Source organism: Bremia lactucae, linkage group LG1 (assembly GCF_004359215.1).
Source record: "Bremia lactucae strain SF5 linkage group LG1, whole genome shotgun sequence".
Classification (NCBI taxonomy): Eukaryota; Oomycota; class Peronosporomycetes; order Peronosporales; family Peronosporaceae; genus Bremia; species Bremia lactucae.
In genome coordinates this window covers 2269393-2294067 of record NC_090610.1, presented here as the reverse complement: position 1 = coordinate 2294067, position 24675 = coordinate 2269393, and the positions used below count along the sequence as shown (strand labels likewise).

Here is a 24675-nt window from a genome sequence, read left to right as displayed (position 1 = left end):
TGTTTCTTGCCACGTGCAGCACGGTCACATGCACAGCGTCGCTTCAGAAAGATGATAACTCCCTTACTCATGCTGGACTGTTATTATGTACAACACAAAGTAGGATGATACTTGTACAATATAGCACAAGCTACCGTTGTCTAGAATGCTTTATTAATATTAGTGCTTCAAAAAATACTTCGTCAATTTCATAAAAGAGTTCACTTTCATTCCAGATCACCGTCGCATGGAGCCATTTGTACAGATCACCAAGCTGAGCGTTGGAATAGGATTGCTTGCATTTTGCTCGTCTAGTGTTAAGATTTGGATGCTTGAGAGGGTCTCTCGTCTCGTAGCGATGCCATCGTAGTAAAGACGCTCGATGCTTGGACGATCGTCGAATGCCTTGACTTCCAGCGCGCCTTCGTTCTGCTTTTTATTGATTCTCGAGGTGTACTCATTGCAAATCAAATGTTAGTGCGTGGTTGTTTACAGTACGACAAGATCCTAGTACGCCTTGAACAGTGATAAGAATCCAATGTCATTCTGACAAGTATTTCCTCGTAGCACTGAAGCGCTTCAACCTGATACACTAGGATTTTAAGCAACGTGGTCGCCAGCGAAGACACTACGCGCGTAGCCCTCTAGGAAAGAAATTCACAAAATCTTGTGTACAGCAATCGTGAGCGCCGACCAGTTAGCCATTTATGTCTCTTCGAATCAGATTTATTTCGTTGATTATAATTGGCGACGCGCTTCGAAAATTAGACGAAAAGTTCACATTATACTTAGATCAGATCCGTTGAGCCCCATTCATTGCGGCAAATGTGCGGTGTTAAGTTGTCAGGATTTTTCCCTCAGTGGAGGCAACATGTAAATTATAGCCAAAATGTAACTGACCAGCTATAGCTTTTACTTTGCAATGATGACACACTTAAGACTAAATAAAGTTCAAGCGGCTTATCAAGGCTGTGAGCTAGGGCGCATTCTTGGTGCAAAGATCCTTGCTGTATACATATAGAGCAGACCAGCTAAAACAGTCAAGCGCCATCAATCAAACCGTGCACATTTCTTCAGTATTGTGTAGTGAGTTGCAGCAAAGAACGAAGCACGTAGCTTGCACCATACCCAAGACACCACACGGAACACCTGATGCCGAACCAAGCTCGCAAAATAGCACGATTCATTTTTCTTTTTAAAAGTACATAAAAGCATAAAAGTATTGCACCCGCGCGATCATGTCAATGCTTATAATATCTGCTCGTTGTGATGCCTCTTGCTTATTGCAAAAATTTATTATACTAATAGGTGATGTCATCTTAGGATTCTCACGATCTTCTGTCCTAAGGTTCTGAAAACAGCATAAATGCAAATAAGTCTCAGGTACGGCGATTTGGCAAAAATCGATGACACTTCTTAAGAATGTTTCGACGCCATAATATCCATTCTTGGAGACAATTCATCTTTCTGAATACGCAATGACCATCATCTCATTGTTTTAGAATCTGACCAATTGTAATCATACTCAGTATCAGTATATTAAGATCTACCCCAGGCATTTTTTTTAATGCTCCGAGTAGCTGAGAAACCGACAGCGTACCGATCGAGAGTTAAGTTTGCGACGCTTTTCCTTTCCACACGAATTTAGCAATGTTTGTTAAGCCATTTTGCTTCCGACATCCATTGCGAATTTCCTTTATCGTGCGTATGTAGAGCATCTCTCAACTCTTCTTAATAGCGAGCTTCAGCGCTATTGCTTCATTCTATGTTCACTACGTGTCCGAGTTAGCGTCATTGTCTTTAGCTATCAAGGATCGGGTTTGACTTGTTTGAAGACATCCGTAAAACGAATGGTAGTGATTACAGATTCCATCAGGCTTCAACAATAACCAATCTATATTTCCCATTACATCGCTCGTACAACGCTCAATTGGTATCGTTGATGCGTCTAAGCCAGCAAATTACTGCGCAAGCACATATAGTGTCTATTGATAAACTCAATCTATTACGACTGATTAAATATATCGTGTGACATCAGCTCTTGCGTTTACCTGGTTAAGCGAGCTGTAAATCACCCCTCTTGGATATCGTGATAGCAAGATGAGATGTGGAATGCAACATAACAAAAATAGCTAATAATAACATCACGAGTTAGCATCATGAACATTGAACAGTATTATTACTCTCGATATAAAGGGAAAATGTTCAATAGAGTATAGCCAGCATCTTTATTCCGTCTCGCATCTCGAGCGTCATCTCATACCTTACGAGCCTGTTGGTTTGTATTGTCAACAATCGTCAAACGTACACCAGCACATCAAGCCTAAGTCAAGTCATAATTGTCAAGCAGCCATTCACATTAGACTTTGAGACACGCTGATGTGACAGGCAAGTACCAATTGATCCCCCAAATTTATAACAATAATAGTTACAGCTTACCAGGATGGATTCAGCAAAAGCTCGGATTGCGATTATGTGAATTCAATACTGGTGCCTAGCGAATGCTCATAACGCTCGATAGCGACGAACTGCTCAGGTCCGTCGTGCTTGAGCCCGCCTTCCGTGCCTTACGGTTAGGGCCAAAGACCCTCCAGAACCGCAACGTTTCGTCAGCTGCGCCAGACACTACTGTCTCGCCATCAGGCGATGCTGCTAAGTGAAGAACTCGTGAAGTGTGACCAGTAAGCTCTTTCACCTTAGTCATGCTTGGATATTTCCACAAACACAATTCATTTTGCGAGTATCCGTGCGAAGACAGTAGCTCCTTCTCGGTAGACGACCACAGCAGCGAGCATACCTGCGATCCCGTGTCAACAGAATTCAACATGGCCCCGTTCGTAGTATTCCAAAACTTAATCGTGCGGTCGGCGGTGCCTCCACCAGTGGCAAGCAGATTGCGTTCCCAAGGGCACCATGCAATCGCTTTGACTGCCGCTGTATGCTGTTCCAGTCGATGTGCAGGTGTTTGCATGCTGCGGGTTGCACCAATGTTTCCTGATTTCCAAAGGCACAACGCATTGTCATTTCCACCCGACGCCAGCATGGTCCCGTCGGGAGACCATTGAAGCCCACAAACTTCCTGCTCATGACTCGTCAATGTCGATAGCTGGTGATGTCTTGCACGAACATCGTGGTTAACGATTGTGCTATCGCGAGACCCCGATGAAAGAACATAGCTATTCCAAGCCAGAGCACCGACACGCGATGCATGTCCATTCATGGATCGCACTTGGCGCGAGGCAGTCACATCCCAAAGTTGGACAACGGACTCACTCGTTCCAATTGCTAAATGTGCCGATTCGCCCGCTGCATCGCTCCACTGTACTGAGCTAACATACTCATCTCCATCTAAGCCCATGAGTTCGTTGATGTCACCAGTGACTGCGTTCCAGAGATACACGCACTGCCCCAGTGCCACTGCCAAGATATTATTTGCTCCCCACGACAGTAAATTAAGGTAGTAGTCATTCATTAACTCAGGCGCGTCCAGAACTTTAATTGGAGCTGAGGGGACGTGGCGATTAAGCTTTTTCGCGGTGGCCGCGGGGATGATACTCACCTTATTATAAGAGAATCTAGCTTGTAATGTCGATTTGAACGAGTCGGGCGGAGCCACTGCTGGCTTAGCTTTTGTAAATTTAAGAATCTTGTGGTTTGAATCGTCCTCCTTACCTAGCAGTGCACTAGCGAGTCTCTTCTTATAAATCTGCTTCTCCTCATCTTCGACGGTGCTCGTGGAGGTCGACGTTCCTCCTGAATGACTTGGACTATCCTTGGATCGACTGATTGCTGCTTCAATAGCTGCTGCTGTATCCGGCGAGTTACACTGTGCAAGATCCAGATTCATGGCGCTGCGCGTCGGGATGAAACGGTCCGATGCCTGGAACCACACAAATCCCACGATCGTTATGTTAAGCCGTTGCTAAAGCTTTCGACAGCATATTATAACTAATACTGACATTTTTCTTGTTGCTCGCGCTAAAGCTGGTACCACTAGAGGGGTCAGTCTTACATTTTTTGGCGTTTGAATCGCTGTTTTTGCGGTTTGTAGACAATTTATGGACATCTGATTCGGATGCATGGTGCGAGCGCTTACGGGATCCACCGCGGATCAGAGGAGGACTTATAAGTATGGAGGACGAGGACTCTCGCTCGAGGCGTCGAACCACGGTGCTCGGACTCGCCATACTACGTTAGTGAAGGTGGACTGGCGAAGCGTATTTACTTGCCTCGAAGTATTCACGAATTTTGTAACCCTAACATGTTATAATGACTTAAAGGGACTTAAGTTCGTTTTCTTAAACGGATCACTTTTTAAATATTTAAATTATAAATTTTGAAATCTTCTAGCGTTTCGTTGTGTGAATAACACGAACATTGGTGGACAAAATTCTAGAAGCCCCAGACTGAGATGCTTCTAAGTAGCACATCTACATTTGTCACCGTCAATACAGAAAGTTGTCAGACATGCAAAATTCCGAAAATGATCAGACGCCATTACCAAAGGAAATTTCGGCATTACAGTCGAATATCAAGGAGAAAGGTACAAACAGCTACTATTACGCGCACAAGAAGCGCGAAAACGTAGAGATTCATGCATGGGACGGCAATGCCGCACCTCGCCTGCTTAAGACTCAATCGCTGGCCTCAAAACCATGGCAAACAACTCACACCATCACCACGTACGCCTGGGCTGATGGAAAAAGGCAGCTATTTATATATTTAAAACTGCCGGGCATCGGAGTACACAATGAGGAGGACTTAAATGTTGACTGGACTGCTACGAGCCTTATGGTGAAAATCAAAAACTACAAGGGTCAGACCAGTTTATTCTTTATGTCCGATTTGTACGACGAGATTACAAATGTCAAGACTAGGCGCAAAGAGGATGAGCTTGTGTTGCAGCTCGTCAAGGCCAAGGAGTTAAGTTGGCACTCGCTGAAAAAGGATGCATAGACGGCATCTAGAGGCTTTGAGTTTCGTTTGTATCAATTTATTGTGCCGAAAATCGAAGTAGTAGAACACAGAATCAGTGGGCTGGTAGTAGACAGACTGCAGCAGCACTCATATTATTTTGGTAATGTATTCGATTTTGTCTACATTGGCGTCGGTCGGTATATTTCTCCTTTCTACTCATACCTCACGTCAGTTGTGTAAATAATATCGCTAGCGTCGTCTACGAATTGAACACGAAAGTATGTCGGCGTTATATGCACAGTCATAAAGCCATACTTTAAAGCCGCATGTATCAATTCTGGATTTGCTCGAGCATTCGGTTTTAGTGTGTGGATGGAATACCCACCAGCACCAGAGATAAAATAATTGCGGACTGATCCATCATCGTTTACCTTTTTAATGTGCTGCAATGAGTGATCGTGGCCGTTAAAGTACGCATGCACTTTGTATTTCATCAAGAGCGGGTCCAGCTTGTCAATCAACTCGGGCGTATCACCGTTGCCTGCAAAGCTATACACAGCCCAGTGTCCCATCACAATTGTCCACATTCGCTCAACGCCTAATGGTTTACTAGCACTCAGCGTTTGTTCAATCCAATCGTATTGTGACTGCCTTGACGCCACTGAGGTCTGATCATTCATACTTTGAGTGCATCGAAAGTCACGAGGCTCGCGACCACAAACCAAATCACACGCATCAATAACAATCAGTCGCACAATCGTCTTAGGAGCCACTGGATGGTCAACCGAGTAATATCGCCGGGGTAAATGCCACAGCGAGTTTTTTGTCTTAGCATACTCAAGCATTGCGTCAATCGATCCTTCACAATCGTGATTACCAATTGTAATATACCACGGAATCTGCAGCTTGCGGCTCCTATACATCTACAAGAAATTGCATTCATTAGCCATTCGTGACGCTCAATACTTGCATTGCATCATACCTGTTCAAATCTCGACGAAAGTAAAGTATCCTTCGCGGACTCGATTCTTTAACAAAAAGTCAGCACTATCTCACAAAATTAACACGTAAGGTAAACTTACCCATGGTCGTAAATTTGATCGCCAGTTGACAAGACGAATGCCGGCGGTGGGTGCATCGTGGCCAAGAATTTTTCAAGAGCCAATGCCACTTTGCGTTGGTTCTCATCACCCGTGCCAAAGTCCCCAAGCGCAATAAAATTGGTCTCCTGAGGATAGATATTCATTTGCGCGGGAGTAGCATATATGTTCTTGGTCGTCGTTGCTACTAATGCTGGAGCGACTCCGGCGTGCCAGAAGGAGAGTACAAAGATCAACCAGATGCTTAGCGAACCGAGCGCAATGAGTTTCACCCAGCGCTCGTAATTCAATGCGCCATGATTTGCCAAGTTCCATCCATTGTTATTACGGCGCTTCAGCAAGTGTCGGTCCTTACCTTCGTCGTGTTCCTCGCGCTTGCGTAGACCTTCTTCGAGTTGCATGACGTAGAAATTGATTCTAGGATGGAATGTATAAATATCGTAGTATTGAATTTCAATTATACCATGAAGGCACTTGGTGTGATCCCAGTGCGAATGGAGTCCACACGCTTCCCGGGCAAGCCTTTAGCTGTGTTTTTCGGAAAGACTATGATTGAACATACTTACGCAGCGGTGCGTAGCTCAAAATTGCTATCAAAAGTTGTCGTGGCAAGTGACAGCGAGCGCTTGCTGCGAGTTATTAAAGAAGTGGGTGGCGACACAGTGCTCACCGGTGCGTGCAATACTGGGACCGATCGTGTTGTGCAGGCATTGCATCTGATGGATCCCAAGGAGATGAGTGGGTTCGACGTTGTTGTGAATGTTCAGGGTGACGAGCCAGGCGTAGATCCTAGACACATCGATAAGTGCATTGAGGCCCTCCGTGGCGCTGGACCAAATAGCGTCATGAGTACGCTTGCCACACCGCTTTATGACGAGCAAGGTGCTCACAGTCGCAATGTCGTCAAATGTGTGGCGGACTGCAATAGGTGCGCTTCAATAAAACGCATAAAAGATAGCCTCTTATGTGTCTCTACGGCCACATTAGCAATGCCCTTTACTTCTCTCGAGCCCTGATTCCGCATTCAAAGAGCGGCAAATTTGATCCTGATTCGACCTCATATCTTCGTCACGTTGGCATATATGCATTCCGCAAGAATTTTCTGTTCGAATTTCCGATGCTTTCTCGCTCGAGTCTTGAAGAGTCTGAAGACCTTGAACAGCTGCGGGTATTATACTCGGGCTACCAAATCAAATTGGTGACAGTCAATTCGACGCTACCAGGAGTCGATAGCCCCACAGATCTAGCATCTTTGATGGCGCTGTGGCCGAAAAGAGCCTAATACCACCATGACTTTGTGTGAGGCTTCAATCACGAATGTGAAAACCGATTCTTTTACGCGACGGTTTGTCATTGCAGTAATCAGTGGCGCTGAATCTATAGAATTCTTGTACTGGATTTGTATCTTTGAATGTTAAGTAGCTCAGCTTAACGTTACGAGAATAGAAGCCTCATACCTTCTCAGTTGTCGCTGTTGCTGAAGGAAATTTTAAAGAAGATGAAGATGAAAAAGTTTTTGAAGATAACTTAAGTGTCGTTACAGTATCACACGTTGTTATGACATTGTATTCTTGTAACGTTACTATCGGTCTTCAGACTAAAATTAACTTATGATTGTGATATTATGGTGCTTCTTCACTCCATGTAGCAAGTAAGGCCACATGAGGTAACTAGGACAGACTATTTGACAGCAGATCGTGATAAAAATTGCTAAAATGACAATGACTTTCACGATTAGCTGATATGTGTGAATTATTTCGATAACATCCATTACACGGTATATGGAAAAAATTAAAGAAGCTAACAAGGAATGTTCAAATTACTACAATCCCAAGCTATTCTTAGTTGGCTAATTGACAATACTAGACGATGACAAACCGTTTGCCACTACTTAGTCGCGATCGATGACACCGCGGCTGTTGGCAATAGCGAACATCATTTGTTTGGCGAGCACATTCTTGCTCGAGTAGGCTGGCAAGTGCAACGTATTTGTGCATGTACGTGCGAATGGCAGAGCACGATCAACATCAAGATTATCTACGACTCGACGGACGACCTCAAAAGGCGGCTTTAGTGCCTTAAAGCCTCCAGGCGGCAAATTTGGGCACCCTGTGGCGTACAAGAGAAATGCTCGACGCTCCGCGACCGACATTTCCTCCAACACTTCAAAGAAGTACTGTACAGGTTGACTGTCCTTTGTGTAACCGTGCGCAAGCTTCGTATCCTTCAGCAACGATTGTGCATTCCACTGAATATCTTGCTCACCGCACAAAAGTGATAATAATTCAGAAACAAATAGCAACCGCAATTTTTTGACAGGAAGCACTTCATTTATGCCTTCCCGGAAAGCTAATACCTGTGCACGAATGCCCAAATCAAGCCACAATTCCAGCACAGCTCGTACAAATAACGCCAAATTACTCGAAGACACAGCAATTTCGTCCCCTCCAGCAACCAAAGGTTCCTGAGACAGCGGGTCGATGAATGTAAGCCCAACGGCATCAAGCCAATCTTCAACAACCAAATCTTCAATTTGAACATTTTCTTTTCCAGCAGTGAGCTGCTTGGAAGCCTTATACATCGAATATACGATTCTTCCATGACTTAAGAAAATGTCCTCGAGCTCGTTCAATCCAAAACTTTCGCCGACTACGAGTTTCATAAATTGTGGTGACAATGGTAACGGAAGCAAGCGCTCATCCATTAGCGCCTTGCCTGCCAGTCGACCCACCAAACGAAAGCGATTTACAACTTTTGAGTCCGGCTTTCGGTGAGGGTAAGGAAACAATCCGTTGGAGTGACGAATAACAGCAGCTTCTTCAGCAATTTCATTAAAACCATCGCTACAAAAAGTTTTAGCGTCTGCGGCCCGAGCCTCGTCATCTTCGCCAAATATCCAATAATGCTTCGTTTGATTCTCTGACAAAGTGTGCAGCGCATGCGCTGTCGTTGAGTAAAATGCTGCTGTTACCCCAGACCCGTAGCCTTTCTCTCCAACAAACACAACATCTAAAATCGCTTTGCGCTTGGCATGCAACTTCATCACAACTTCTGCGGATTCCAAAATATTTGCACGGTATACCTTGACACGTTCTTTTGGGATAGGAGTAATTGTAATTTCTTGATTAAAGATGCCGACCCCTCCGATCGAGTCAGATGAGCTGTCGTCGATATTCATCTGAGTGCGAAACCAGTGTAATGAGCGCGTGCAGCCAAAGGATGTCGAGCGGAACAGCTTTTCTCTTAAGTCACGAGGGAAAAGGAATTTGCAATGGGTCACTAATGAGTCGCACCAAGACGGATAGATACCACTGCACATAGAAAGAACATCTTGCATCTGCGTATCCAGCTTATTATACAACCGTGGGCTTGTCCACAATGCCTCATTGAGAGACGCCGAATCTACGCGAGATTGAAATAAATAAAGAAGCAAGCGCAATGCCCTTGCCACCGAATTAGATACAACAACTTTATCACGCGCCCCGCTGCTGGCTTGAGAGGCAGTGATCCAAGTGAGCCAACGGTTGGCTTCTGCCAGACCGCTCGCATGCATGTCATTCAACGTAATTAAACCATGCAGCAGTAAGCGTGTAGGAGGCTTGAATGCTAAGATTGCTAAAGGCTCTAACGGCGCCATATCCGAGTCAGACGCATTAGTTGCATCTGACGTTTCCCATTCAACTTGAAAGTCGCAATAAAGCTTGTAAGTTAATTTCCAAGGCGGCATATGAACATCTGGTAAAAAGGCACTCGTGTCACTACCAGCGGCATCAGTGCAACATCTAGCACAATACTCTTGACGCAAATTTTCAAGACATTTCAGTATATTCTGATCAGCTGAAAAACCATGAAGAACTACCGGCTGCCGCAGAATATTGCTCCCAGAAGCTTTTGTTTCCGCATCTCCCTTGAATACACCGTCTGATGAAATCTTTTGATCTCCATCATCATCGCGACTCCCTCCAGAAGTCAGCGACTTCTCTGGATACCCCCGTGATTGCAAAAATTGGGTAATTAGCTTCGACTTTGTAGCAATTTTGCATTCATGAATGATAAGCGAAACAAATCCGTCCGATTGCAGCAATTTACGCCCCGTATCGGTGTCTGCAAACTTTGAAAAAGTGACACAATATTTCGCATCTGATCCTGGGTGGCTAACTTTGGACGAGCCATAGACTGCTTGCATAAATGCAATGAATTTGTCAATGTCCCAAGGAGCTGCTTTTAACGATGTAGCCTTCTGGTGAGTAACCGGAGGCAACGTTTTTCGTTTCTTGTTTAGCGACGCCCCTGAAACAGAGCCTTCAAACGAACTAAATATTTCTAACAAGGCCATGCGAGCAGCAGCGGTTGCCTTATTTTGCTGGATGGCTTGATCCAGCTGAATAAGAAGTGGCGCTGAGGATGTGAGTTTGCGATTCTTGGGTTCAAATTCTGTATATTTGGCAATGCTTGTATCACAACCGCGAGATCCAATCACCAAATTTACCTTTGGCAACTGTGAACAAGTCGCCTTGGGTTTAAGACCATGATGTGTGAGACATGTGGTCACTGACATATTGCCATTCGCTTTTATCATTGTTTTCTGCTGTCGAATTACCTTTTCATCAGTTACTATAGATGGCAACAGTATCGACGCTTCATCTTCAGCTTGCTCGCTGTCAATCAACCCATCCGAAGCAATCAATCCAGCTTCGCTTTCTGAAATGAGAGGGGGTTGCTCAATTATTTCAACGTCGCTTGGTGCGTTCGTTGCATCAATCGTTGTATTGCTAGAAATCAAATTACGGATTTGGTCCATTGCCGTACCAGCAGATCCAAGCCTGCTTTCTTGTCGATTCTGCTGCAATGATCCTGCGACCCTACCAAATGCTCGGTGAATGGCCGTGGTATTTATGTTATGAACGCTACGACCGCCGCCAAATGTTTTGTTTAAATCTCTATGGCCTGACGCCATTTGCAACGCTGCCAGGAGGCGGGAAGAACCTCGACCTGATAACACGCCGTTTCCGACTGCAAAATTAAGAACTTGGTCTTGATCTACTTTTAAAACAAGGGGGGCTTGTGTGGATCCAAACGCAACTTCCACAACAACAGTATGTGACCCGGCGACACTGCCCAGTCTAGAGTGGAAATTCTTTACTGTCCCCGCTACACAAAAATTCTTAACGGGTGTTCCCGACGTAGGCTTCACCCATACACGATCGCCTACGCTTCCTACTAACAACGAATTTTCGTGAGCTGGCAGAAACTGTTGAATATCAATTCGATTTTTCTTATTTTCAAGGGCAGAGGTGGACGCCTCATGTGGTGGATATCGGATGCTATCCCTCTTCACACGTATGATTTCACCATTAGAACTAGCCTTTACGTCTAATAGAATGCCGGTTCTAGACAAGCAGTCATTTTCGTATACGTGAACCACCTCTCCCAAAGTTCCGCCAACCAAGTCGACCACGCTTCCCACTTGTGGTTGAAAGGCCCGGGGGCGAATGCAATCAGCAGGCACCTTGCGAACGATACGATTTTCAGCGAGCAATTTTACAGAGTGGGTACCTTCAGCTGCTAGTATTTTTTCGCAAGTGTTAAGCTTCCCATCACTTAATTTCCAAGCCTCACCCGACTCATTCCAGAGTACTGCCGCATACCAAGCTCCATGTAAACTTGGCATCTTAAGCATACCTACATTTTTCACCTCTACATCAACGAGTATATCGCTATCAGCTTGCACGCGCTTCAGAGTGAATGACCTACGTTTCCGCTTATTATTTTTTCGCTTTTTGTCACCACTGCTATCGACTTCAGGCAACCCGAAAAGCGTTAGGTCTAGCGCAACGCCCTCGTATACTTTAACGCCTTGATTTAGCTTGCACGGAGAATCATGAAGCACCATCTCAGCTAAATCCTCGTCGGTACCGCCTGAAGGTTTGAGCAGATGGTACGACCGTGTATCATCATACCCCACAATCAAAAACTCTCTCCACTTTCCTTCAACCACTTTTTGGATAGAATATCCAACAAGATTATGATATAGTAACGACAAACTAGAATCGATCACAGCCATGCTACGGAACACCATTCTCTCAAATGACTGAAAGTGGGCCAATGGCGATGTATGAATGGGCATTCCTTCAGTACGACGTGTAGGGCTTTTATGCTGTCTATTGCTAGCAAAGCTGCCATCAGGTCGTGTAATGGCAATCTTAAGCTGACGAGTCAATGGATAAAGCTCCCTGCCTTTACCGGTATTGTAAGAAATTACAGGGAACGTCTCTTCTTCAGTAATAATACTCTGCAAGCGGGATATTAGATGTTTAAGCGCAGCTGGGCAGCAATTAAAAGCTTGCATCAGCGCCAATCCTCGAGATTCATGCAGCTCACTTTGGGGTGACAGGTACTGAAGAATGGCAGAAAATAGCTCGGACTGTTCAAATTCGTACGTTGTAATAGAGTTTGGGTCCTCAAAAAGATCCACTAGATCAATCAGTACAAGTTCTCGTTGGCGTAAAGGAGTTTGATCAGAGACCTCTTTCAAGCGCCTGGCAAGATTCCGAAGCTTATGAAGGTGAAGCATACCACTTTCTAGTATATCAGCGCGGAGCGACTCAAGCAAATCCAATGTTCTTCCAAAAATTGTGTCACGTGGGCCATAATGATTGGCTTTACTATAGGACGTACTAATCCAGCACGCTGATGCATCGTTCAATTGCTCAATTTGCTTAACAATACCTCTCCTTTCGATTTGATGAAAAATTGATAATTCTTTGGGCGACTTCCTCACCATAGCTTGCAATATCCGGGCTGCTAAGATAAATGACGGCAAGTTGGTATCAGCTACTGCAGACGTCTTATTAGTGTCTATTGGCATTGAATCTGGCGAGACCGCGTTTGCCAGAGACTTCGCTGCTTTAAAGCAACTTGGGCTGAGTTTTTCGCCTTGTAGCAAAAAGTGAATTGTGTCCAAAATTAGCGCCACATCTGCATCGTTTAAAGTCATGATAAGCTGTGATGGTACCATTTCCAAAACACACGCCACTGTAGACAAGATCGAGCGCTCAACATTATGAATATCCACATCGTGCAATACAACCAGCAAAGATTTTGTAATGGCAAGACTAAAAACGTAAACCTCGTCTGCTGTGGTATCGATAATGCGTCGCTTCAATACCGAACCTTCTTCTGGGCAGTTTTGATCTGTTAAACTCGCGTCTCGCCTTGGAATAACAGAAGTAACATTGTGGCAATTTGTCTCAGACTTCAGCGATACAGGGCTACATCGCTTAATCAAAACTGATTTGCTTGACAAATCAGTGTCGCAGAAGGTCACATCATCATCACTAGAAGTCTCACTGTCATCCATTTCAATGTCGCAATGACTGGAACCCTCAAAATCCTCATTATCGTCGTAATCAATATAATTGTCCCCTTCATTTTCAACGTCATCATCATTCACTTCGTCTTCGTCATCAATATCAGAAGAATAGAACCAAGAATGGTTTTTACCCTCATCGATATCTGAGCCATCACTAGAATAGTCTCTTAAACCCGCTGTTAGTTCCAGCAACTTCTGCATTGGGGATGGAATCGAGTTTTCATAAGAGCCCTCGCTTGCGTCCTTGTCAACCGCTTTAGCCACATCCATCACAGTTTTTTTTTGCCGGTCTTTAGCCAGCACACGAGCTCCGCACTGCAGTAAAATTGCAGCAACGTCACAGCGACCAAGTCTAGCTGCGACGTGAAGTGCTGTGCCACCGATTCCTACTTGATGAATATCCGCACCTCGCTTCAAAAGTAGCCGTATCATTCTAAGAGACGCAAATTCCACCGCAACGTTAAGGGGCTTATCGATCTCGTTTCCTTTCAAATCACACATGTTTGGAAAGTTCAAGTCTGCGCCATCCTTTAATATAATAGCTACAGCAGCGATAGAATCTACCCGAATAAAGTCAAGCAGTAGAGTAGGCAGTACATATGGGTCCGGCAACGAGTTCATAGGCTGGGGCTTTCGCGTTAGAGAAGTAGTTGTTTTAAAAGAAAGTGATTGATCACTCGAGCTGTCTGGCGTGCAGCAGGCAGAACCTGGCGCATGTCTTCGGCAAACAATTCGAGTAAACATCGCCACAAGCTTAAAAGTGTTTGTTCGCAAAGCTTCTGACGAAGACTGCAGTATCTGCAGTATGCCATTTAACAACTCTGTATATATCTTTTCCCGTACAAACACGGTAACTAGCTGCGAGTGGCTATCAAATAAAAAGAGCATTAGCTTTGCCATTGCAAGACGCGACTCGTTTGATTCAGCGCCCTTATCATTCACTATGGCTGCAACAAATTTGCGCAACACGTCGGGTGTAACAAATTCTTCAATAATCTCAGGATTGTCATAAGGAGTGCGCCGGAATATTAACAGTAAGCACTTCGCTGCCTTTACGTGTAATGGTACGTGTTTGTGCTGTAAAGCAATTAGCAGGAAGGCAACTAGCTTAAGTGCAAGCTCCAGCGTGAGGTTGCCACCCTGTATCGCTGTCAGAGGGGATGACGTCCAAGGTAATTTGAAGTTCCTCACAGTATCATTTACTTGGTGCTTATGCTGAGACTTTCCGCTCCATCGCAATTTCATGCAACATTTTTGTAAAATTTCAAGGGCCGTCATAAATATACTCGGATGATAATTACCATTTTTCTTCTCATTTCCATCCACAAGACACTGCAAAATATCCAAATATCCAATAAAATTGTCGTGCACCAGCAGTTCGCGGAGAGCAAATGCTTCCGTGCTACACACACTTGACAAGCCGTTTAAACATTCCTCTACTATCATTTGTAAATTCTTCGCGTCCTCAAAGCTTTGAGCCGTATTGTCCTTCCAAGCTAAGAGATTCCGTATGTACAGCCTGACAATATCCAACATTTTGGCTCGCGCAAACATATACCTGTCCATTTTCATCAAATAATTAATCGACTGCAGCGCCAATAGCCGAATTTCTACTGGATACGTGCAGTTATTTTGAGCGATAGTAGCTAGAACTGTCAACAGCTCTGGATCCTTTGGAAGCTCATGCGCACTTCCGCTCCCAAAGTCACGGATGAGAAATGACGATCCATCAGCCCACTCATTATCCTCCGATGCATCCGTCATTGCCAGTGTGTGCGTCAACGTCTGCAGCGTAACGTTCAGGCGACTACTTTCGGGTTCCGTCAGCAGCTTCTTAAGTTCAACAATTGAGACACCATAAGCAATTTTGCTTTTCTCTTGCATCTTTTTCGCACGCTTCCGATGTTTCTGCGCGGCTAACGGCACCTGATTATTTTGTGCAATCCATAATTTCTTCTCCACAGCCGCGTCATCAAGTTTCTGTGCAGGTTTAGGTCGTGCAATAGAGCAGCTTAAACATGAGTGTCCGCTGGAGAGCGCTTGGCAGCTCTTGCAAGTCCACGAGTCATTTTCTTCTTCATTTTGACTATTTTCCTCTTTGTCGTTACTAGAGGACGAAAGTGACTCATCTTCGTCACTATCAAACGCATCTGGCAGGCGAACACTCCGATCTCCGATTGGTATAGGTCGTGGATTTAGCGACCCGCAAACGACGCAGACACGCATGATCACAGGATTCACCACGGTGCACGCTGCGCAGCTCCAGTTCGATGCTGTAGAAGCTCTAAGCCCAGGCAAGGGTAACGGATTCGGTGTCTCGCACATTTCGCAGTAGCAGCGCAACGCCTCGTTTAGGTACGTGCACGCAGGGCAATTCCACGGCTGGGGAGTCTTAATTTCTTTCTTCTCGTCCTCTTTCTCCTCTTCTTGCTTCTCGAGAGGTCTCTCCATTTTGCATTCGTTATTCTCGCTGTGGCAATTATCGCTGCGCTTTCGTTTACCACCCCTTCGCTTACGGCCGCCTCGACGGTGTGCGGTCGATTGCTCCATGTTAAAGCTCGTGTCCTATTCCTTGCCGTGTTTTCAACTGTGGCTGGTCAGAAGGCCCTGGACGCGCACTAGGTACGATGAATCCATCACCAGGTTGAAAGCAAGTTTCTGTCCTTGCGTACATCTCACAGGTTCGTTAATCAAGAGTTAAAATACGAACTACGCGAGCAAATATATAGGCTTTTGAGGCGACTGTCCTCGGCGTGATGACATTATTCCTACGGAGTCGTTGCATAAAATTAGATGGTATAAAGTCGCAATCGTTTGAGATTTCTATCTATGGATTCGTGGTGAAGAATATAAAGAAGTGGTAGCGTTGGTTTTAGGAATTTGCACTTACAGCGGGACAAGTCCACAACATTCTGCATGTTTTCACAATAGCTGACATTAATGACTTGCTAAAAAACAAGATCGACAAGATATCGATGTCACTATCTACTGATGTCGTGACACTGACTTGTCGTTGTACATCATCGCAGCATGTTGGAAATCGACTTTTCTAATTGCTCGTTCATGCCAATAAGTGTAAATTATTAAAAATTACATAAGATTGCGACTTATTGGCTCTGCAGTATGCTTGCCGCTTAGGCTGAGGAACACAGATGGATAAAAAATACTCGGTCAGACAATCTTAGTAAGTCTTACGTACATATTCTAAGTGTAAGAGAGAGTACTAGCGGCGCTAAGAACGCTTTTGCTTAAGCAGATGTCTACTCATCACAGATTGAAGCTCATCTTCCGAGTTACAATTAAGTTATCAGATTCCTATGCTCGACATGTTCCTAAGAAAATCATAAGAAGATGCGACATCGTATCATATACGAGTCAAAGTGTTGTAGCCACCAACTTACACTTCATGCTACACGCTATCGACTGTCAGTAAGTCAATGTATCCAGCAGCTTTCGTTAAAATATACTTGCGCGAGTAGATAAAACTTAAGAACTTTGGGTTACAGCGAGCGAAAAAAATTGTTGTAGCAGCAGTCATGGGTACAGCTTACAAAGCTTACAGAGTTGAAACTTTTATTGATACACTTATCTCGTTAATCACCCAAGATCAGCGTCACACGCTTCAGCGCCAAGCAACTCAATGCAATTGATCGAAGGGAAGTAGTGCAGGCGATCTCGAGAAAAATTCACGTACCGAAGTTCACCGGGTGAAAACGCCATTATGTTTTGATCGCAACTCCGACGACTATTTGCTAAGCCAAAAACGCTGGCGAATGGTGACCGGCGGCCGCGTACAACTCTCGCATATACAATCCTACTAATAATTAATTCCTCCAAAAGTGAGCGCATATCCTGCAGACTCACAATACTACGCATTTTCTTGTAAATGGCGAAGTCTTGAATTCCAGGACAGCACATTACAATATTTACAGCTTTCCGCTTTAATTTTAAAGCCATTTTCGTGTTTAAGCTTCCATCCAAGTGAAGCCACGGTCGAGCTACAATTGTCGTAGTACTGTCAAATAGAAAATGAACCTTTTTTGCTGTCGAATCACTTGTGATTCGGTAGGGATGCAACGCCCAGAGGTCAGAGAATTTTCGGAGTACGTAGCGACAATTATCGTAACCGTTAACTTCGAACACGCTTCCCTTGCTGACCAGCTCATCGACCTCGCGTTGAATTAACTCATCAATCTCGCCCCAGGCCATTGCAGTAACGCACTTCGGGCGGCTTTTAAGCTGAGCATATTTGTGGCCAAGCTCATTTAGCGTCGCGCCTGTACTCTCTGCTTCGTTTAGGACAGTATGCACCCAATATGATAATGACTGGTGTAAAATGCGCTTTCTGCGCTTGGCTGGAGTCCAATGCTTCTTCCAGTGTTGAATCGAAGCGCTGAAAGAAAATGCTTCCATCATTTTTATTTTTCGAGCTTGTGTTGTCACGTCCGCACCTCTAAATACCGACTTCACAGTCCAAAAGTCTTTTAGAAAATCCTCCGGTAAAACCCCATTCCATTGCTGCGACAAGTGGCCCGCCAGTCCTTTGACAGTGATCACCCTTTGGACATCGCGAATAACCGCAGCTTGCGTTCTAGGCTTAATAAAAGACGGAACAAGGCGAGAAAAACCTGATACTAAGGAAGATAATACCACAGCGGCTTGTCCAGTCGGCATATTTGCTTGAATGTCATGCTCGAAGACATTATCATATTCCTCGGCCATCATCGTCGCTTCATCAATGTTTTCATCGACAAAGGTCACATATTTCGCGGCCTGGCAAAAAGTTTCCATTAAATAGTGGGAGATTTTCAAGCTCTTCATCTCAAAAACCTTCGAATGAACTTGAAATCCTCGCTGTTTTTGGTCACTCCCTTCAACGACTTGAGGCGTCCGTGTAATTAATCCGGCCAGCCACAAATACCTCCATACTAGCTTCACTTCACTTTCGCTCCAATTACTCATAAGAGCATCTGCCAATACAGAGTAATAACTGGAGCGTTGGTGAAAAATCACTTGCAACGCTCGGCATAATAGTGATGTTAATCGCGGTTGGCTCATGATTGCAGCTTTCTCGTGAAAGATTCCACCTGGATTTTTCATTTGCGTTGCAGTTGCCTTCGTTTTCTCCAGCCTTGCTCGAACAGCTGGCGCTTCAAGTAAATCCTTGACGCGAAACATACACTCACTCGGATTCTTCTTAAATACTTTACCAAGCTCCTTCCACGAGATCAAAGTCCGAGAAATGTTCGTCGTGCGAAAAGCGACATGCTCTTCTTTAATTTGGAGCGCTAAAGGTACTTCTACAAACCAACGGCACGACATTTGTTCTAAATAGCAGTCTATCAGTCGCAGATCGTCTTTAAGGGTCCACGTCATGGTTCGAGAGGTTTTCTTGGCGCTTACTTGTTTGCGGAACCTACTAACACCGGCTTCGCTGGTATCGATTGGAGTCATCAATGCTGAGATCAAGCCAGGGCAACTCTTTGCAGACTTGCATCGCTTGTGCGAAGGTGCTGCCACAGCCGGCACATCGGCTTGAAAATGTTTACGCTTCAGTACTTGAATAGGCCCAGCTGCTGCTTTCGCTCGAGCAGTGCTACTTCTTGTAGTCGTTGTCGAATGTGGAACCCACGCTTTCAAAACGTAAATATTGTGATCCGTCAAGGGCGCTGACTGAATAAGAGCACCGTCAAGCTTGACACTTACACAATTAGGATCATCAGACGTAGTCCCCAACCGAGCTCCTTCAACACTCAAAAATCGTAACGACTTCCAATATGCTTTGACATCATTTAAATCATTCAGATAAAATTCAAGAGGAACGCGCCCGGTAAAGTGATCGCTCTTGCTTTTGCATGAAAAGCCGGGGGCATAGGCATAAGTAAACTTGGATGGGAGACGATGTAGCACGCGTGCTCCCTGTTTAATACTAATGCGAACATGTCGCGTGATCGTGAAAAGCCCACCTGACAGTGTTGCAAACGCCACTCTAGATACAATCGAATCGAAGTCACCACATGTCTGGAACACATTAAAAAGGGCCATTGACGAGGTGTCCTGCACTACACATAGGAGCCTCAGGTCAAGCAAAACACGCACGATCTTTGAAAAACGATCTGCTTCACAACTCCTTAGTTTGTTAACAAAATTACCAGGTAAAGCGTTCCACGAGACACCCTTCGATGCAGCTGAACGAACGGCTGCTTCTTCTTGATCAGTAAGGAGCTCGGGAACACCGACAAGCTGTACATATTCTTTTACCGTTAATAAATCCAATACATCTTTCAGTGCAAAAGTAATGTCTTCAAAGCTACCTGACGATGCGCCAGACTTGATTGCACTAAGCGATGCATCATTAGTACATTGGGCGCTTAAAAGTTTTAAGCTGTTCCAGATCATAAAGTGAAAAGCTCGGCACTTAAACATCATGCCAAAAAACATCCCAAGACGGCGGCTTTGTTTTTGCTGTTTTACGAGCCCATGTCGTGCCACTTTGTACGAAACCGCGCTGTACTTGACAACTTCTTGTTCATAAGGTCCAACTGAGCACGCCTCTCTCATGTTATGACGCTGTTTTTGGCGATTAGTGACGACGACGTAGTCATCATTGTCGTGATTCAAGAGACTTCTCTGATAGTTTCGATATTGCTTCTCCTCGTACGACTTAATAAATTCTTGAATAGACTTGCGATCGCGCTGGTATCCAAGCAGCACTGCACATTTGACAGTTCGACGCACTTTCTGAAAGATCTGTTTTGGCGGCAGAGTTATATCCAATATTGCAATTTTTTTCTCCTCAACCAATCCATCGACTATTCGACGAACTGAGCGAATATCCATAGTAGTAGCGTCAGTCATTCGCTCTATCTTAATCAATCCAGTCCGTAATTGATGCAGCGATACAATTTTCTTCATCTGCACTTGGTCCAAAATGTAGCATTTTCGCCTTTCGGTTGTGGATGCCCTTACTATTCCGCGTGCTGCCTGCATCATTGTGCCTGCCTGATATTGGCCACAAGCGTGATTCTCATTTATTCCTTTGTGTGAGCTATACTTATCACTTGCGCGGGTCACAAGCATACCTGCAATAGAGTCAGCCGAACTGTCACTGGCAGTGATTGTAGCATGTTGGCTACGACAATGTATTTTGTTTTCAGTACCAGAAACAAACATCCGATACATTGTATTTTTGCCTAGTATAACTTGTTCAACGGAAATATTGTAATTTGCAATCAATCCCTGTGCCAATTTGTATGGCAATTTAAAAGTTGGAACACCTAAAACGTCACGGAGCTCGGGAACTGTTGCACCTTCCGCTCTATTCTGAATGGTCACATACATTTGCTCCATGATCCCACGTTCAACAATAGGGCGCCCGACACTACCAAACCCAATTTTATCAAATGACGAAGCTAACAATCGTCGCCGTTTAGGTAAATGGAACCCTCCGGGCGAGCTAGCGCGTAGACGGATACACCACAACTTTCGCCCTATCATCTCACCGGCCGTTTTGCACCGTGCCAAGAAAAAATGCAGAGGAAAGCTTGGTTTGACTTTCATCTGCTGAATAAAATAGCTTCGTAGCTGCTCCTGATGGCGTTTACTGTAGCCCAACTCGCGCCCGATGTCTGCAAACACACACGTATTTTCTCCTCGTGCTTCCATCATACTGACAATGATTTGTGCTATTGCGTCTTTTGGATACTTCTCCCACGCAATTGATGCCGATGGCGAAATCATGGATGGATGCCATCTATTGGCAAATCGCCGCAAGTGGACAATATTAAATCGCCGTTGGTCAGCTGTCACGATGTTCTTAACAACGCAGTTGATGGCAATCAAAACATCCAGCAGATAGTGCAACTTTCGCGAGTCGCCAAACAACCGCGAGTTTGTCAAAGTTATAGCATTTTCTCCGCGTACCTTTGAGCGGCCTATAATTTCAAGCAAGTCGAACTGTGGCGAGACTGTATCTATTAAGGTCGCGTCAGCAACTCCTAAATATCTGAGTCGCCACTGTTCGCAAGCTACCACGCCCAAGACGCCATCCTGATTGCTCGTCACAGCCTCTTCGTAACTTAAATCTCGTACATCAACCTTCTCGCCAAGGCGGAAACCTCGTGGACTTCGTAATACCCACTCTACTTCATCTTCAGCGTCTTTTATTCCCTCTTTGATACTATCGACTGCTTCTTTTTGTAATGGCAACGTCGGTACTTGATCAGTACTTTTAAATTGTAAACCGTTTTTTGACACTTCATCATTACACTTCATGTCGCTTTTTCCATCTTTTGATAGTATAATTTTGCCAATTGCATTAGAATCACCACTCCTTTGCCGCCGCCTTCGCGGTCGATTCACGCTATTAAGTTGATCGCGGCCATCACACTCCGTATTATGGAGTCTTTGACGATGCTTCTGTGCTGCAATACGTCTCACGGACGGAATAACGGGCTGCAGTGGATGGCTCTTGCTTTTATGTTGCTTAGGAGAACGAATGACCTCGGCGTTCGGATTTTCAAGTAGCGTTGTTTTCCACTTCCGTTTTTTTCGCCGTAGAGTCAGATCCGTCTCAGTGCTGCTCGGGATCGGTTTTTTTGACGTCAAATTCGTTCCCAGTGGTCGCATAACATGAAAGGTTAGCTGATCCTCCATGCCGCGCAACACGTACCAGGTGTAGCTGCGGTACGCCACGTCGTTCTCGGGATTCATGGCGTCGAACAGCTCACGCAGCGGCATTCCGCAACGTCCCTCAAGACCAATCTCTTCCAAGCAACGTGCGACAAATTGTGGCATGGAGCACTTGACAGCCATTGCTTGGTGCTCCCTTCGTCTTGTCTAAACGGCGCAATTTGCGCTACCGAGGCAGTTTACTCAGAATTTTTTAAAAATATTGAGACAGCCAAAAGTATTAGAATTATCCGGACACGTATACCTCTCTAAAATCTTCTAAAACGAAAATAAGAGCACTGGCACATTTGGCGTAATGTCGTTTTTCGGGTATCGAACCTCCTCGAGTCGACCTTCGCAGCAGGAAACACATCTTAGCGAGGTTGAGCGTCTGTAAGTGGTACACTTTTTCTTCCTAAGTGAAGTTTCACGTGTTGATAAGGAAGTCTTGCTTTGAACTACAGAAGAGGGCGTCAGCTGGCAAGTCTCGTACGCGCTGGAGGTCGAGCTAAGAACCAGGAGCAAACGCTTTTTGAAGTACTAATTGCGGATACTTTACGCGGGCCGTTCACATTACGGCTGTACGGGGCATTCGGCTATAAATATTTGGGTTAGGTATTGACATGATGCTTTTTTGCAGGCACCTACTGACTGACTTTCCCGTGAGAGTCCCTCGCCTCAAGGTAGAACTCGCATAAATTTCAGTATTTTTTTTTTGACCGAAATCATAATATCGCTTTGATAATATCATTTAGACATCATTCCCATTGCAGCATCGGTGGTTGGATGTTGCGGGAAATGTCGAAGGCCATCCGGATTTAAACATGTGGACGGCTCACTCGGACCTCGGGCGCATTGTAACGGAGATTGTGAAGGAATTGCGCATCGTAGCCAGCAATTTGGCAGAAACCAAGCTTTCAACATCTCCAGCTAGACACAACTTGCAAGCTTCGGCGGCATTGTTGGAATCAAGAGCCAGCCATGCGTCTTCCAGCCGACAGGCTCATGGTCAACACTTAAAGCCACCGCAAAGGCCAGAAACGAGCAACATTCGACGGACGCAGATACCGGTTATTCCTGCGACTTTTTCGGAGCTGGAAGAGCTAACGTGAGTCTAGTAACTTGCGTTGACATTGTAAACAAGTACTTATATCTTGGTTGACTTTATTTAGCCTTCCCCAGCTTGACAAATTGAGCGCAGACGAGCATACATTGAAAAGCTTTGTATCGAAAATGACTCCACTGGTCGATTTTACACATTTGCGAGACGAAGTCTTGCACAGCAATAGGGTCACCGCAAATACAACAATTGGATACGAAATCGAGCTGCGTGAATTGCAGAAAGTGGTCGAGGCACGGCGGTTGAAGCTTCAAGCAGCACAGCAAGCCCTGGCCGTGAAACAGGCGAGACAGCGGCGCATCGTTGCGGTACGCTTTTATCTCAGCCTATTTAATCGCATCAAAAGTTGTACAGCTCTTATTTGTTAATAATGCAGCGCCATCGACCAGACGCACTATTGGAGCAGCTTTCAGCAGCCGCAAAAAATGTGGACAATGAATCAGACGAGATCGCCATGCAGTTTGCACACGGTGACCTCGACGTGGCACAGTTCTTGTCTGCATTTTTACCAAAACGCAATTTGTATCACACGCGCACACTGAAGCTTGCGCGAGTGCTCAAACATTATACAGGACAGATTTAACCGAGAAGATACAAAGGTAAATGCGTGATCAAGACAGTATTATGTTAAAATTCTAGTTGCATATTATTACTTCCTTACGATTTGAAATGACGACGTGTGTTCAATTGCGAAACTTCCAGTCTTGGCGACACATGGGGCAGTGCTGGCGCATAGACTGCAAAGATTCGAGCCACTTCATGAGGCAATGCATGTGAAAGGCATGATTACACGCACCCCACACGGGCGGGCAACCATCGCCTGGCATGATGCAGTCCGGGCAGCACGCCTCAAAAGCATACCGGCAAATGCCGCAGCATTCTTCCTCCACACCCCAGTTCCAAGTCGCCACGCCGTGCCAACGCTTTATCTTAACCTTCATCCAGAAGTTGATGGGTTTTGACAATCAAATTCCCTATCATATTGCCTTATTAGTCTGATTATTTTATTACAGAACAAATGACGTATACCACTGAAGTGTTATTGCTTCTCAATTTGCGGCTAGTACACAAGCGACTCTTTTAGAATAATATCAACATCTCCCGACGCTCTCGCCGCCTTTCTCTCGCCGTCTTTCATCCTGGAATTTTTAGCATTTGACTCTCCCTCTCGCCAAGCAAATGTCGTATGTCGCATCTGATTCAAAATCTGGTCCCGTCCGTGTCCAGTAATACCGAGCCACTGTGTAACGGGATGTCCGGTGCACAAGTATTATTTCTTAAAAGACGATGAGAGGAAATAGATAAAGAAATGCAAAATTATTATCTTTATTGATATTGACTTAAATAATTCCAATAATACCAAATTTGGTATTATTGATGCAACAAGAAAACCTACCTATCAACCTTGCCAATCATTTCAAGACATGTTGTGTGGTGCGCAATATTTTAGGGAAAATATGGATTAAAGTGCTTTAGTTAACCTTACACTGATTACGTGTTGATGAGGCTCGAAATTT

General features: G+C 44.9%; 8 protein-coding genes across 8 annotated transcripts; 3 read left to right on the top strand and 5 right to left on the bottom strand.

Annotated features, from left to right (window-relative positions):
• Positions 1-1683: 1683 nt before the first annotated feature.
• CCR75_004008 (uncharacterized protein) lies at positions 1684-4166 on the bottom strand (the record flags this gene model as incomplete). The annotated part of the gene is made up of 2 exons (XM_067962099.1): positions 1684-3859; positions 3939-4166. 2 exons carry the CDS (start codon positions 4164-4166, stop codon positions 2474-2476), a joined length of 1614 nt encoding a protein of 537 aa, XP_067822633.1. The 3' UTR covers positions 1684-2473.
• A 264-nt stretch (positions 4167-4430) lies between these two features.
• Positions 4431-6397, bottom strand: CCR75_004006 (uncharacterized protein; the record flags this gene model as incomplete). The annotated part of the gene is made up of 3 exons (XM_067962097.1): positions 4431-5819; positions 5879-5924; positions 5979-6397. The coding sequence occupies 3 exons, from the start codon at positions 6395-6397 to the stop codon at positions 5109-5111; spliced, it is 1176 nt and encodes a 391-aa protein (XP_067822629.1). The 3' UTR covers positions 4431-5108.
• CCR75_004007 (uncharacterized protein) lies at positions 4447-4935 on the top strand (the record flags this gene model as incomplete). The annotated part of the gene is made up of 1 exon (XM_067962098.1): positions 4447-4935. The coding sequence occupies one exon, from the start codon at positions 4447-4449 to the stop codon at positions 4933-4935; it is 489 nt and encodes a 162-aa protein (XP_067822628.1).
• Positions 6398-6460: 63 nt separating the features above from the next.
• On the top strand, positions 6461-7564 carry CCR75_004005 (uncharacterized protein; the record flags this gene model as incomplete). The annotated part of the gene is made up of 2 exons (XM_067962096.1): positions 6461-6924; positions 6984-7564. The coding sequence occupies 2 exons, from the start codon at positions 6461-6463 to the stop codon at positions 7276-7278; spliced, it is 759 nt and encodes a 252-aa protein (XP_067822630.1). The 3' UTR covers positions 7279-7564.
• Positions 7565-7887: 323 nt separating this feature from the next.
• Positions 7888-15918, bottom strand: CCR75_004004 (uncharacterized protein; the record flags this gene model as incomplete). Its single annotated transcript, XM_067962095.1, has 1 exon — positions 7888-15918. One exon carries the CDS (start codon positions 15916-15918, stop codon positions 7888-7890), a length of 8031 nt encoding a protein of 2676 aa, XP_067822631.1.
• A 1047-nt stretch (positions 15919-16965) lies between these two features.
• CCR75_004003 (uncharacterized protein) lies at positions 16966-22182 on the bottom strand (the record flags this gene model as incomplete). Its single annotated transcript, XM_067962094.1, has 1 exon — positions 16966-22182. One exon carries the CDS (start codon positions 22180-22182, stop codon positions 16966-16968), a length of 5217 nt encoding a protein of 1738 aa, XP_067822624.1.
• Positions 22183-22354: 172 nt separating this feature from the next.
• Positions 22355-24298, top strand: CCR75_004001 (uncharacterized protein; the record flags this gene model as incomplete). Its single annotated transcript, XM_067962092.1, has 7 exons — positions 22355-22431; positions 22503-22619; positions 22679-22721; positions 22794-23146; positions 23211-23466; positions 23535-23757; positions 23861-24298. 6 exons carry the CDS (start codon positions 22355-22357, stop codon positions 23739-23741), a joined length of 1053 nt encoding a protein of 350 aa, XP_067822626.1. The 3' UTR covers positions 23742-23757; positions 23861-24298.
• On the bottom strand, positions 23842-24099 carry CCR75_004002 (uncharacterized protein; the record flags this gene model as incomplete). Its single annotated transcript, XM_067962093.1, has 1 exon — positions 23842-24099. The coding sequence occupies one exon, from the start codon at positions 24097-24099 to the stop codon at positions 23842-23844; it is 258 nt and encodes an 85-aa protein (XP_067822625.1).
• Positions 24299-24675: the final 377 nt, after the last annotated feature.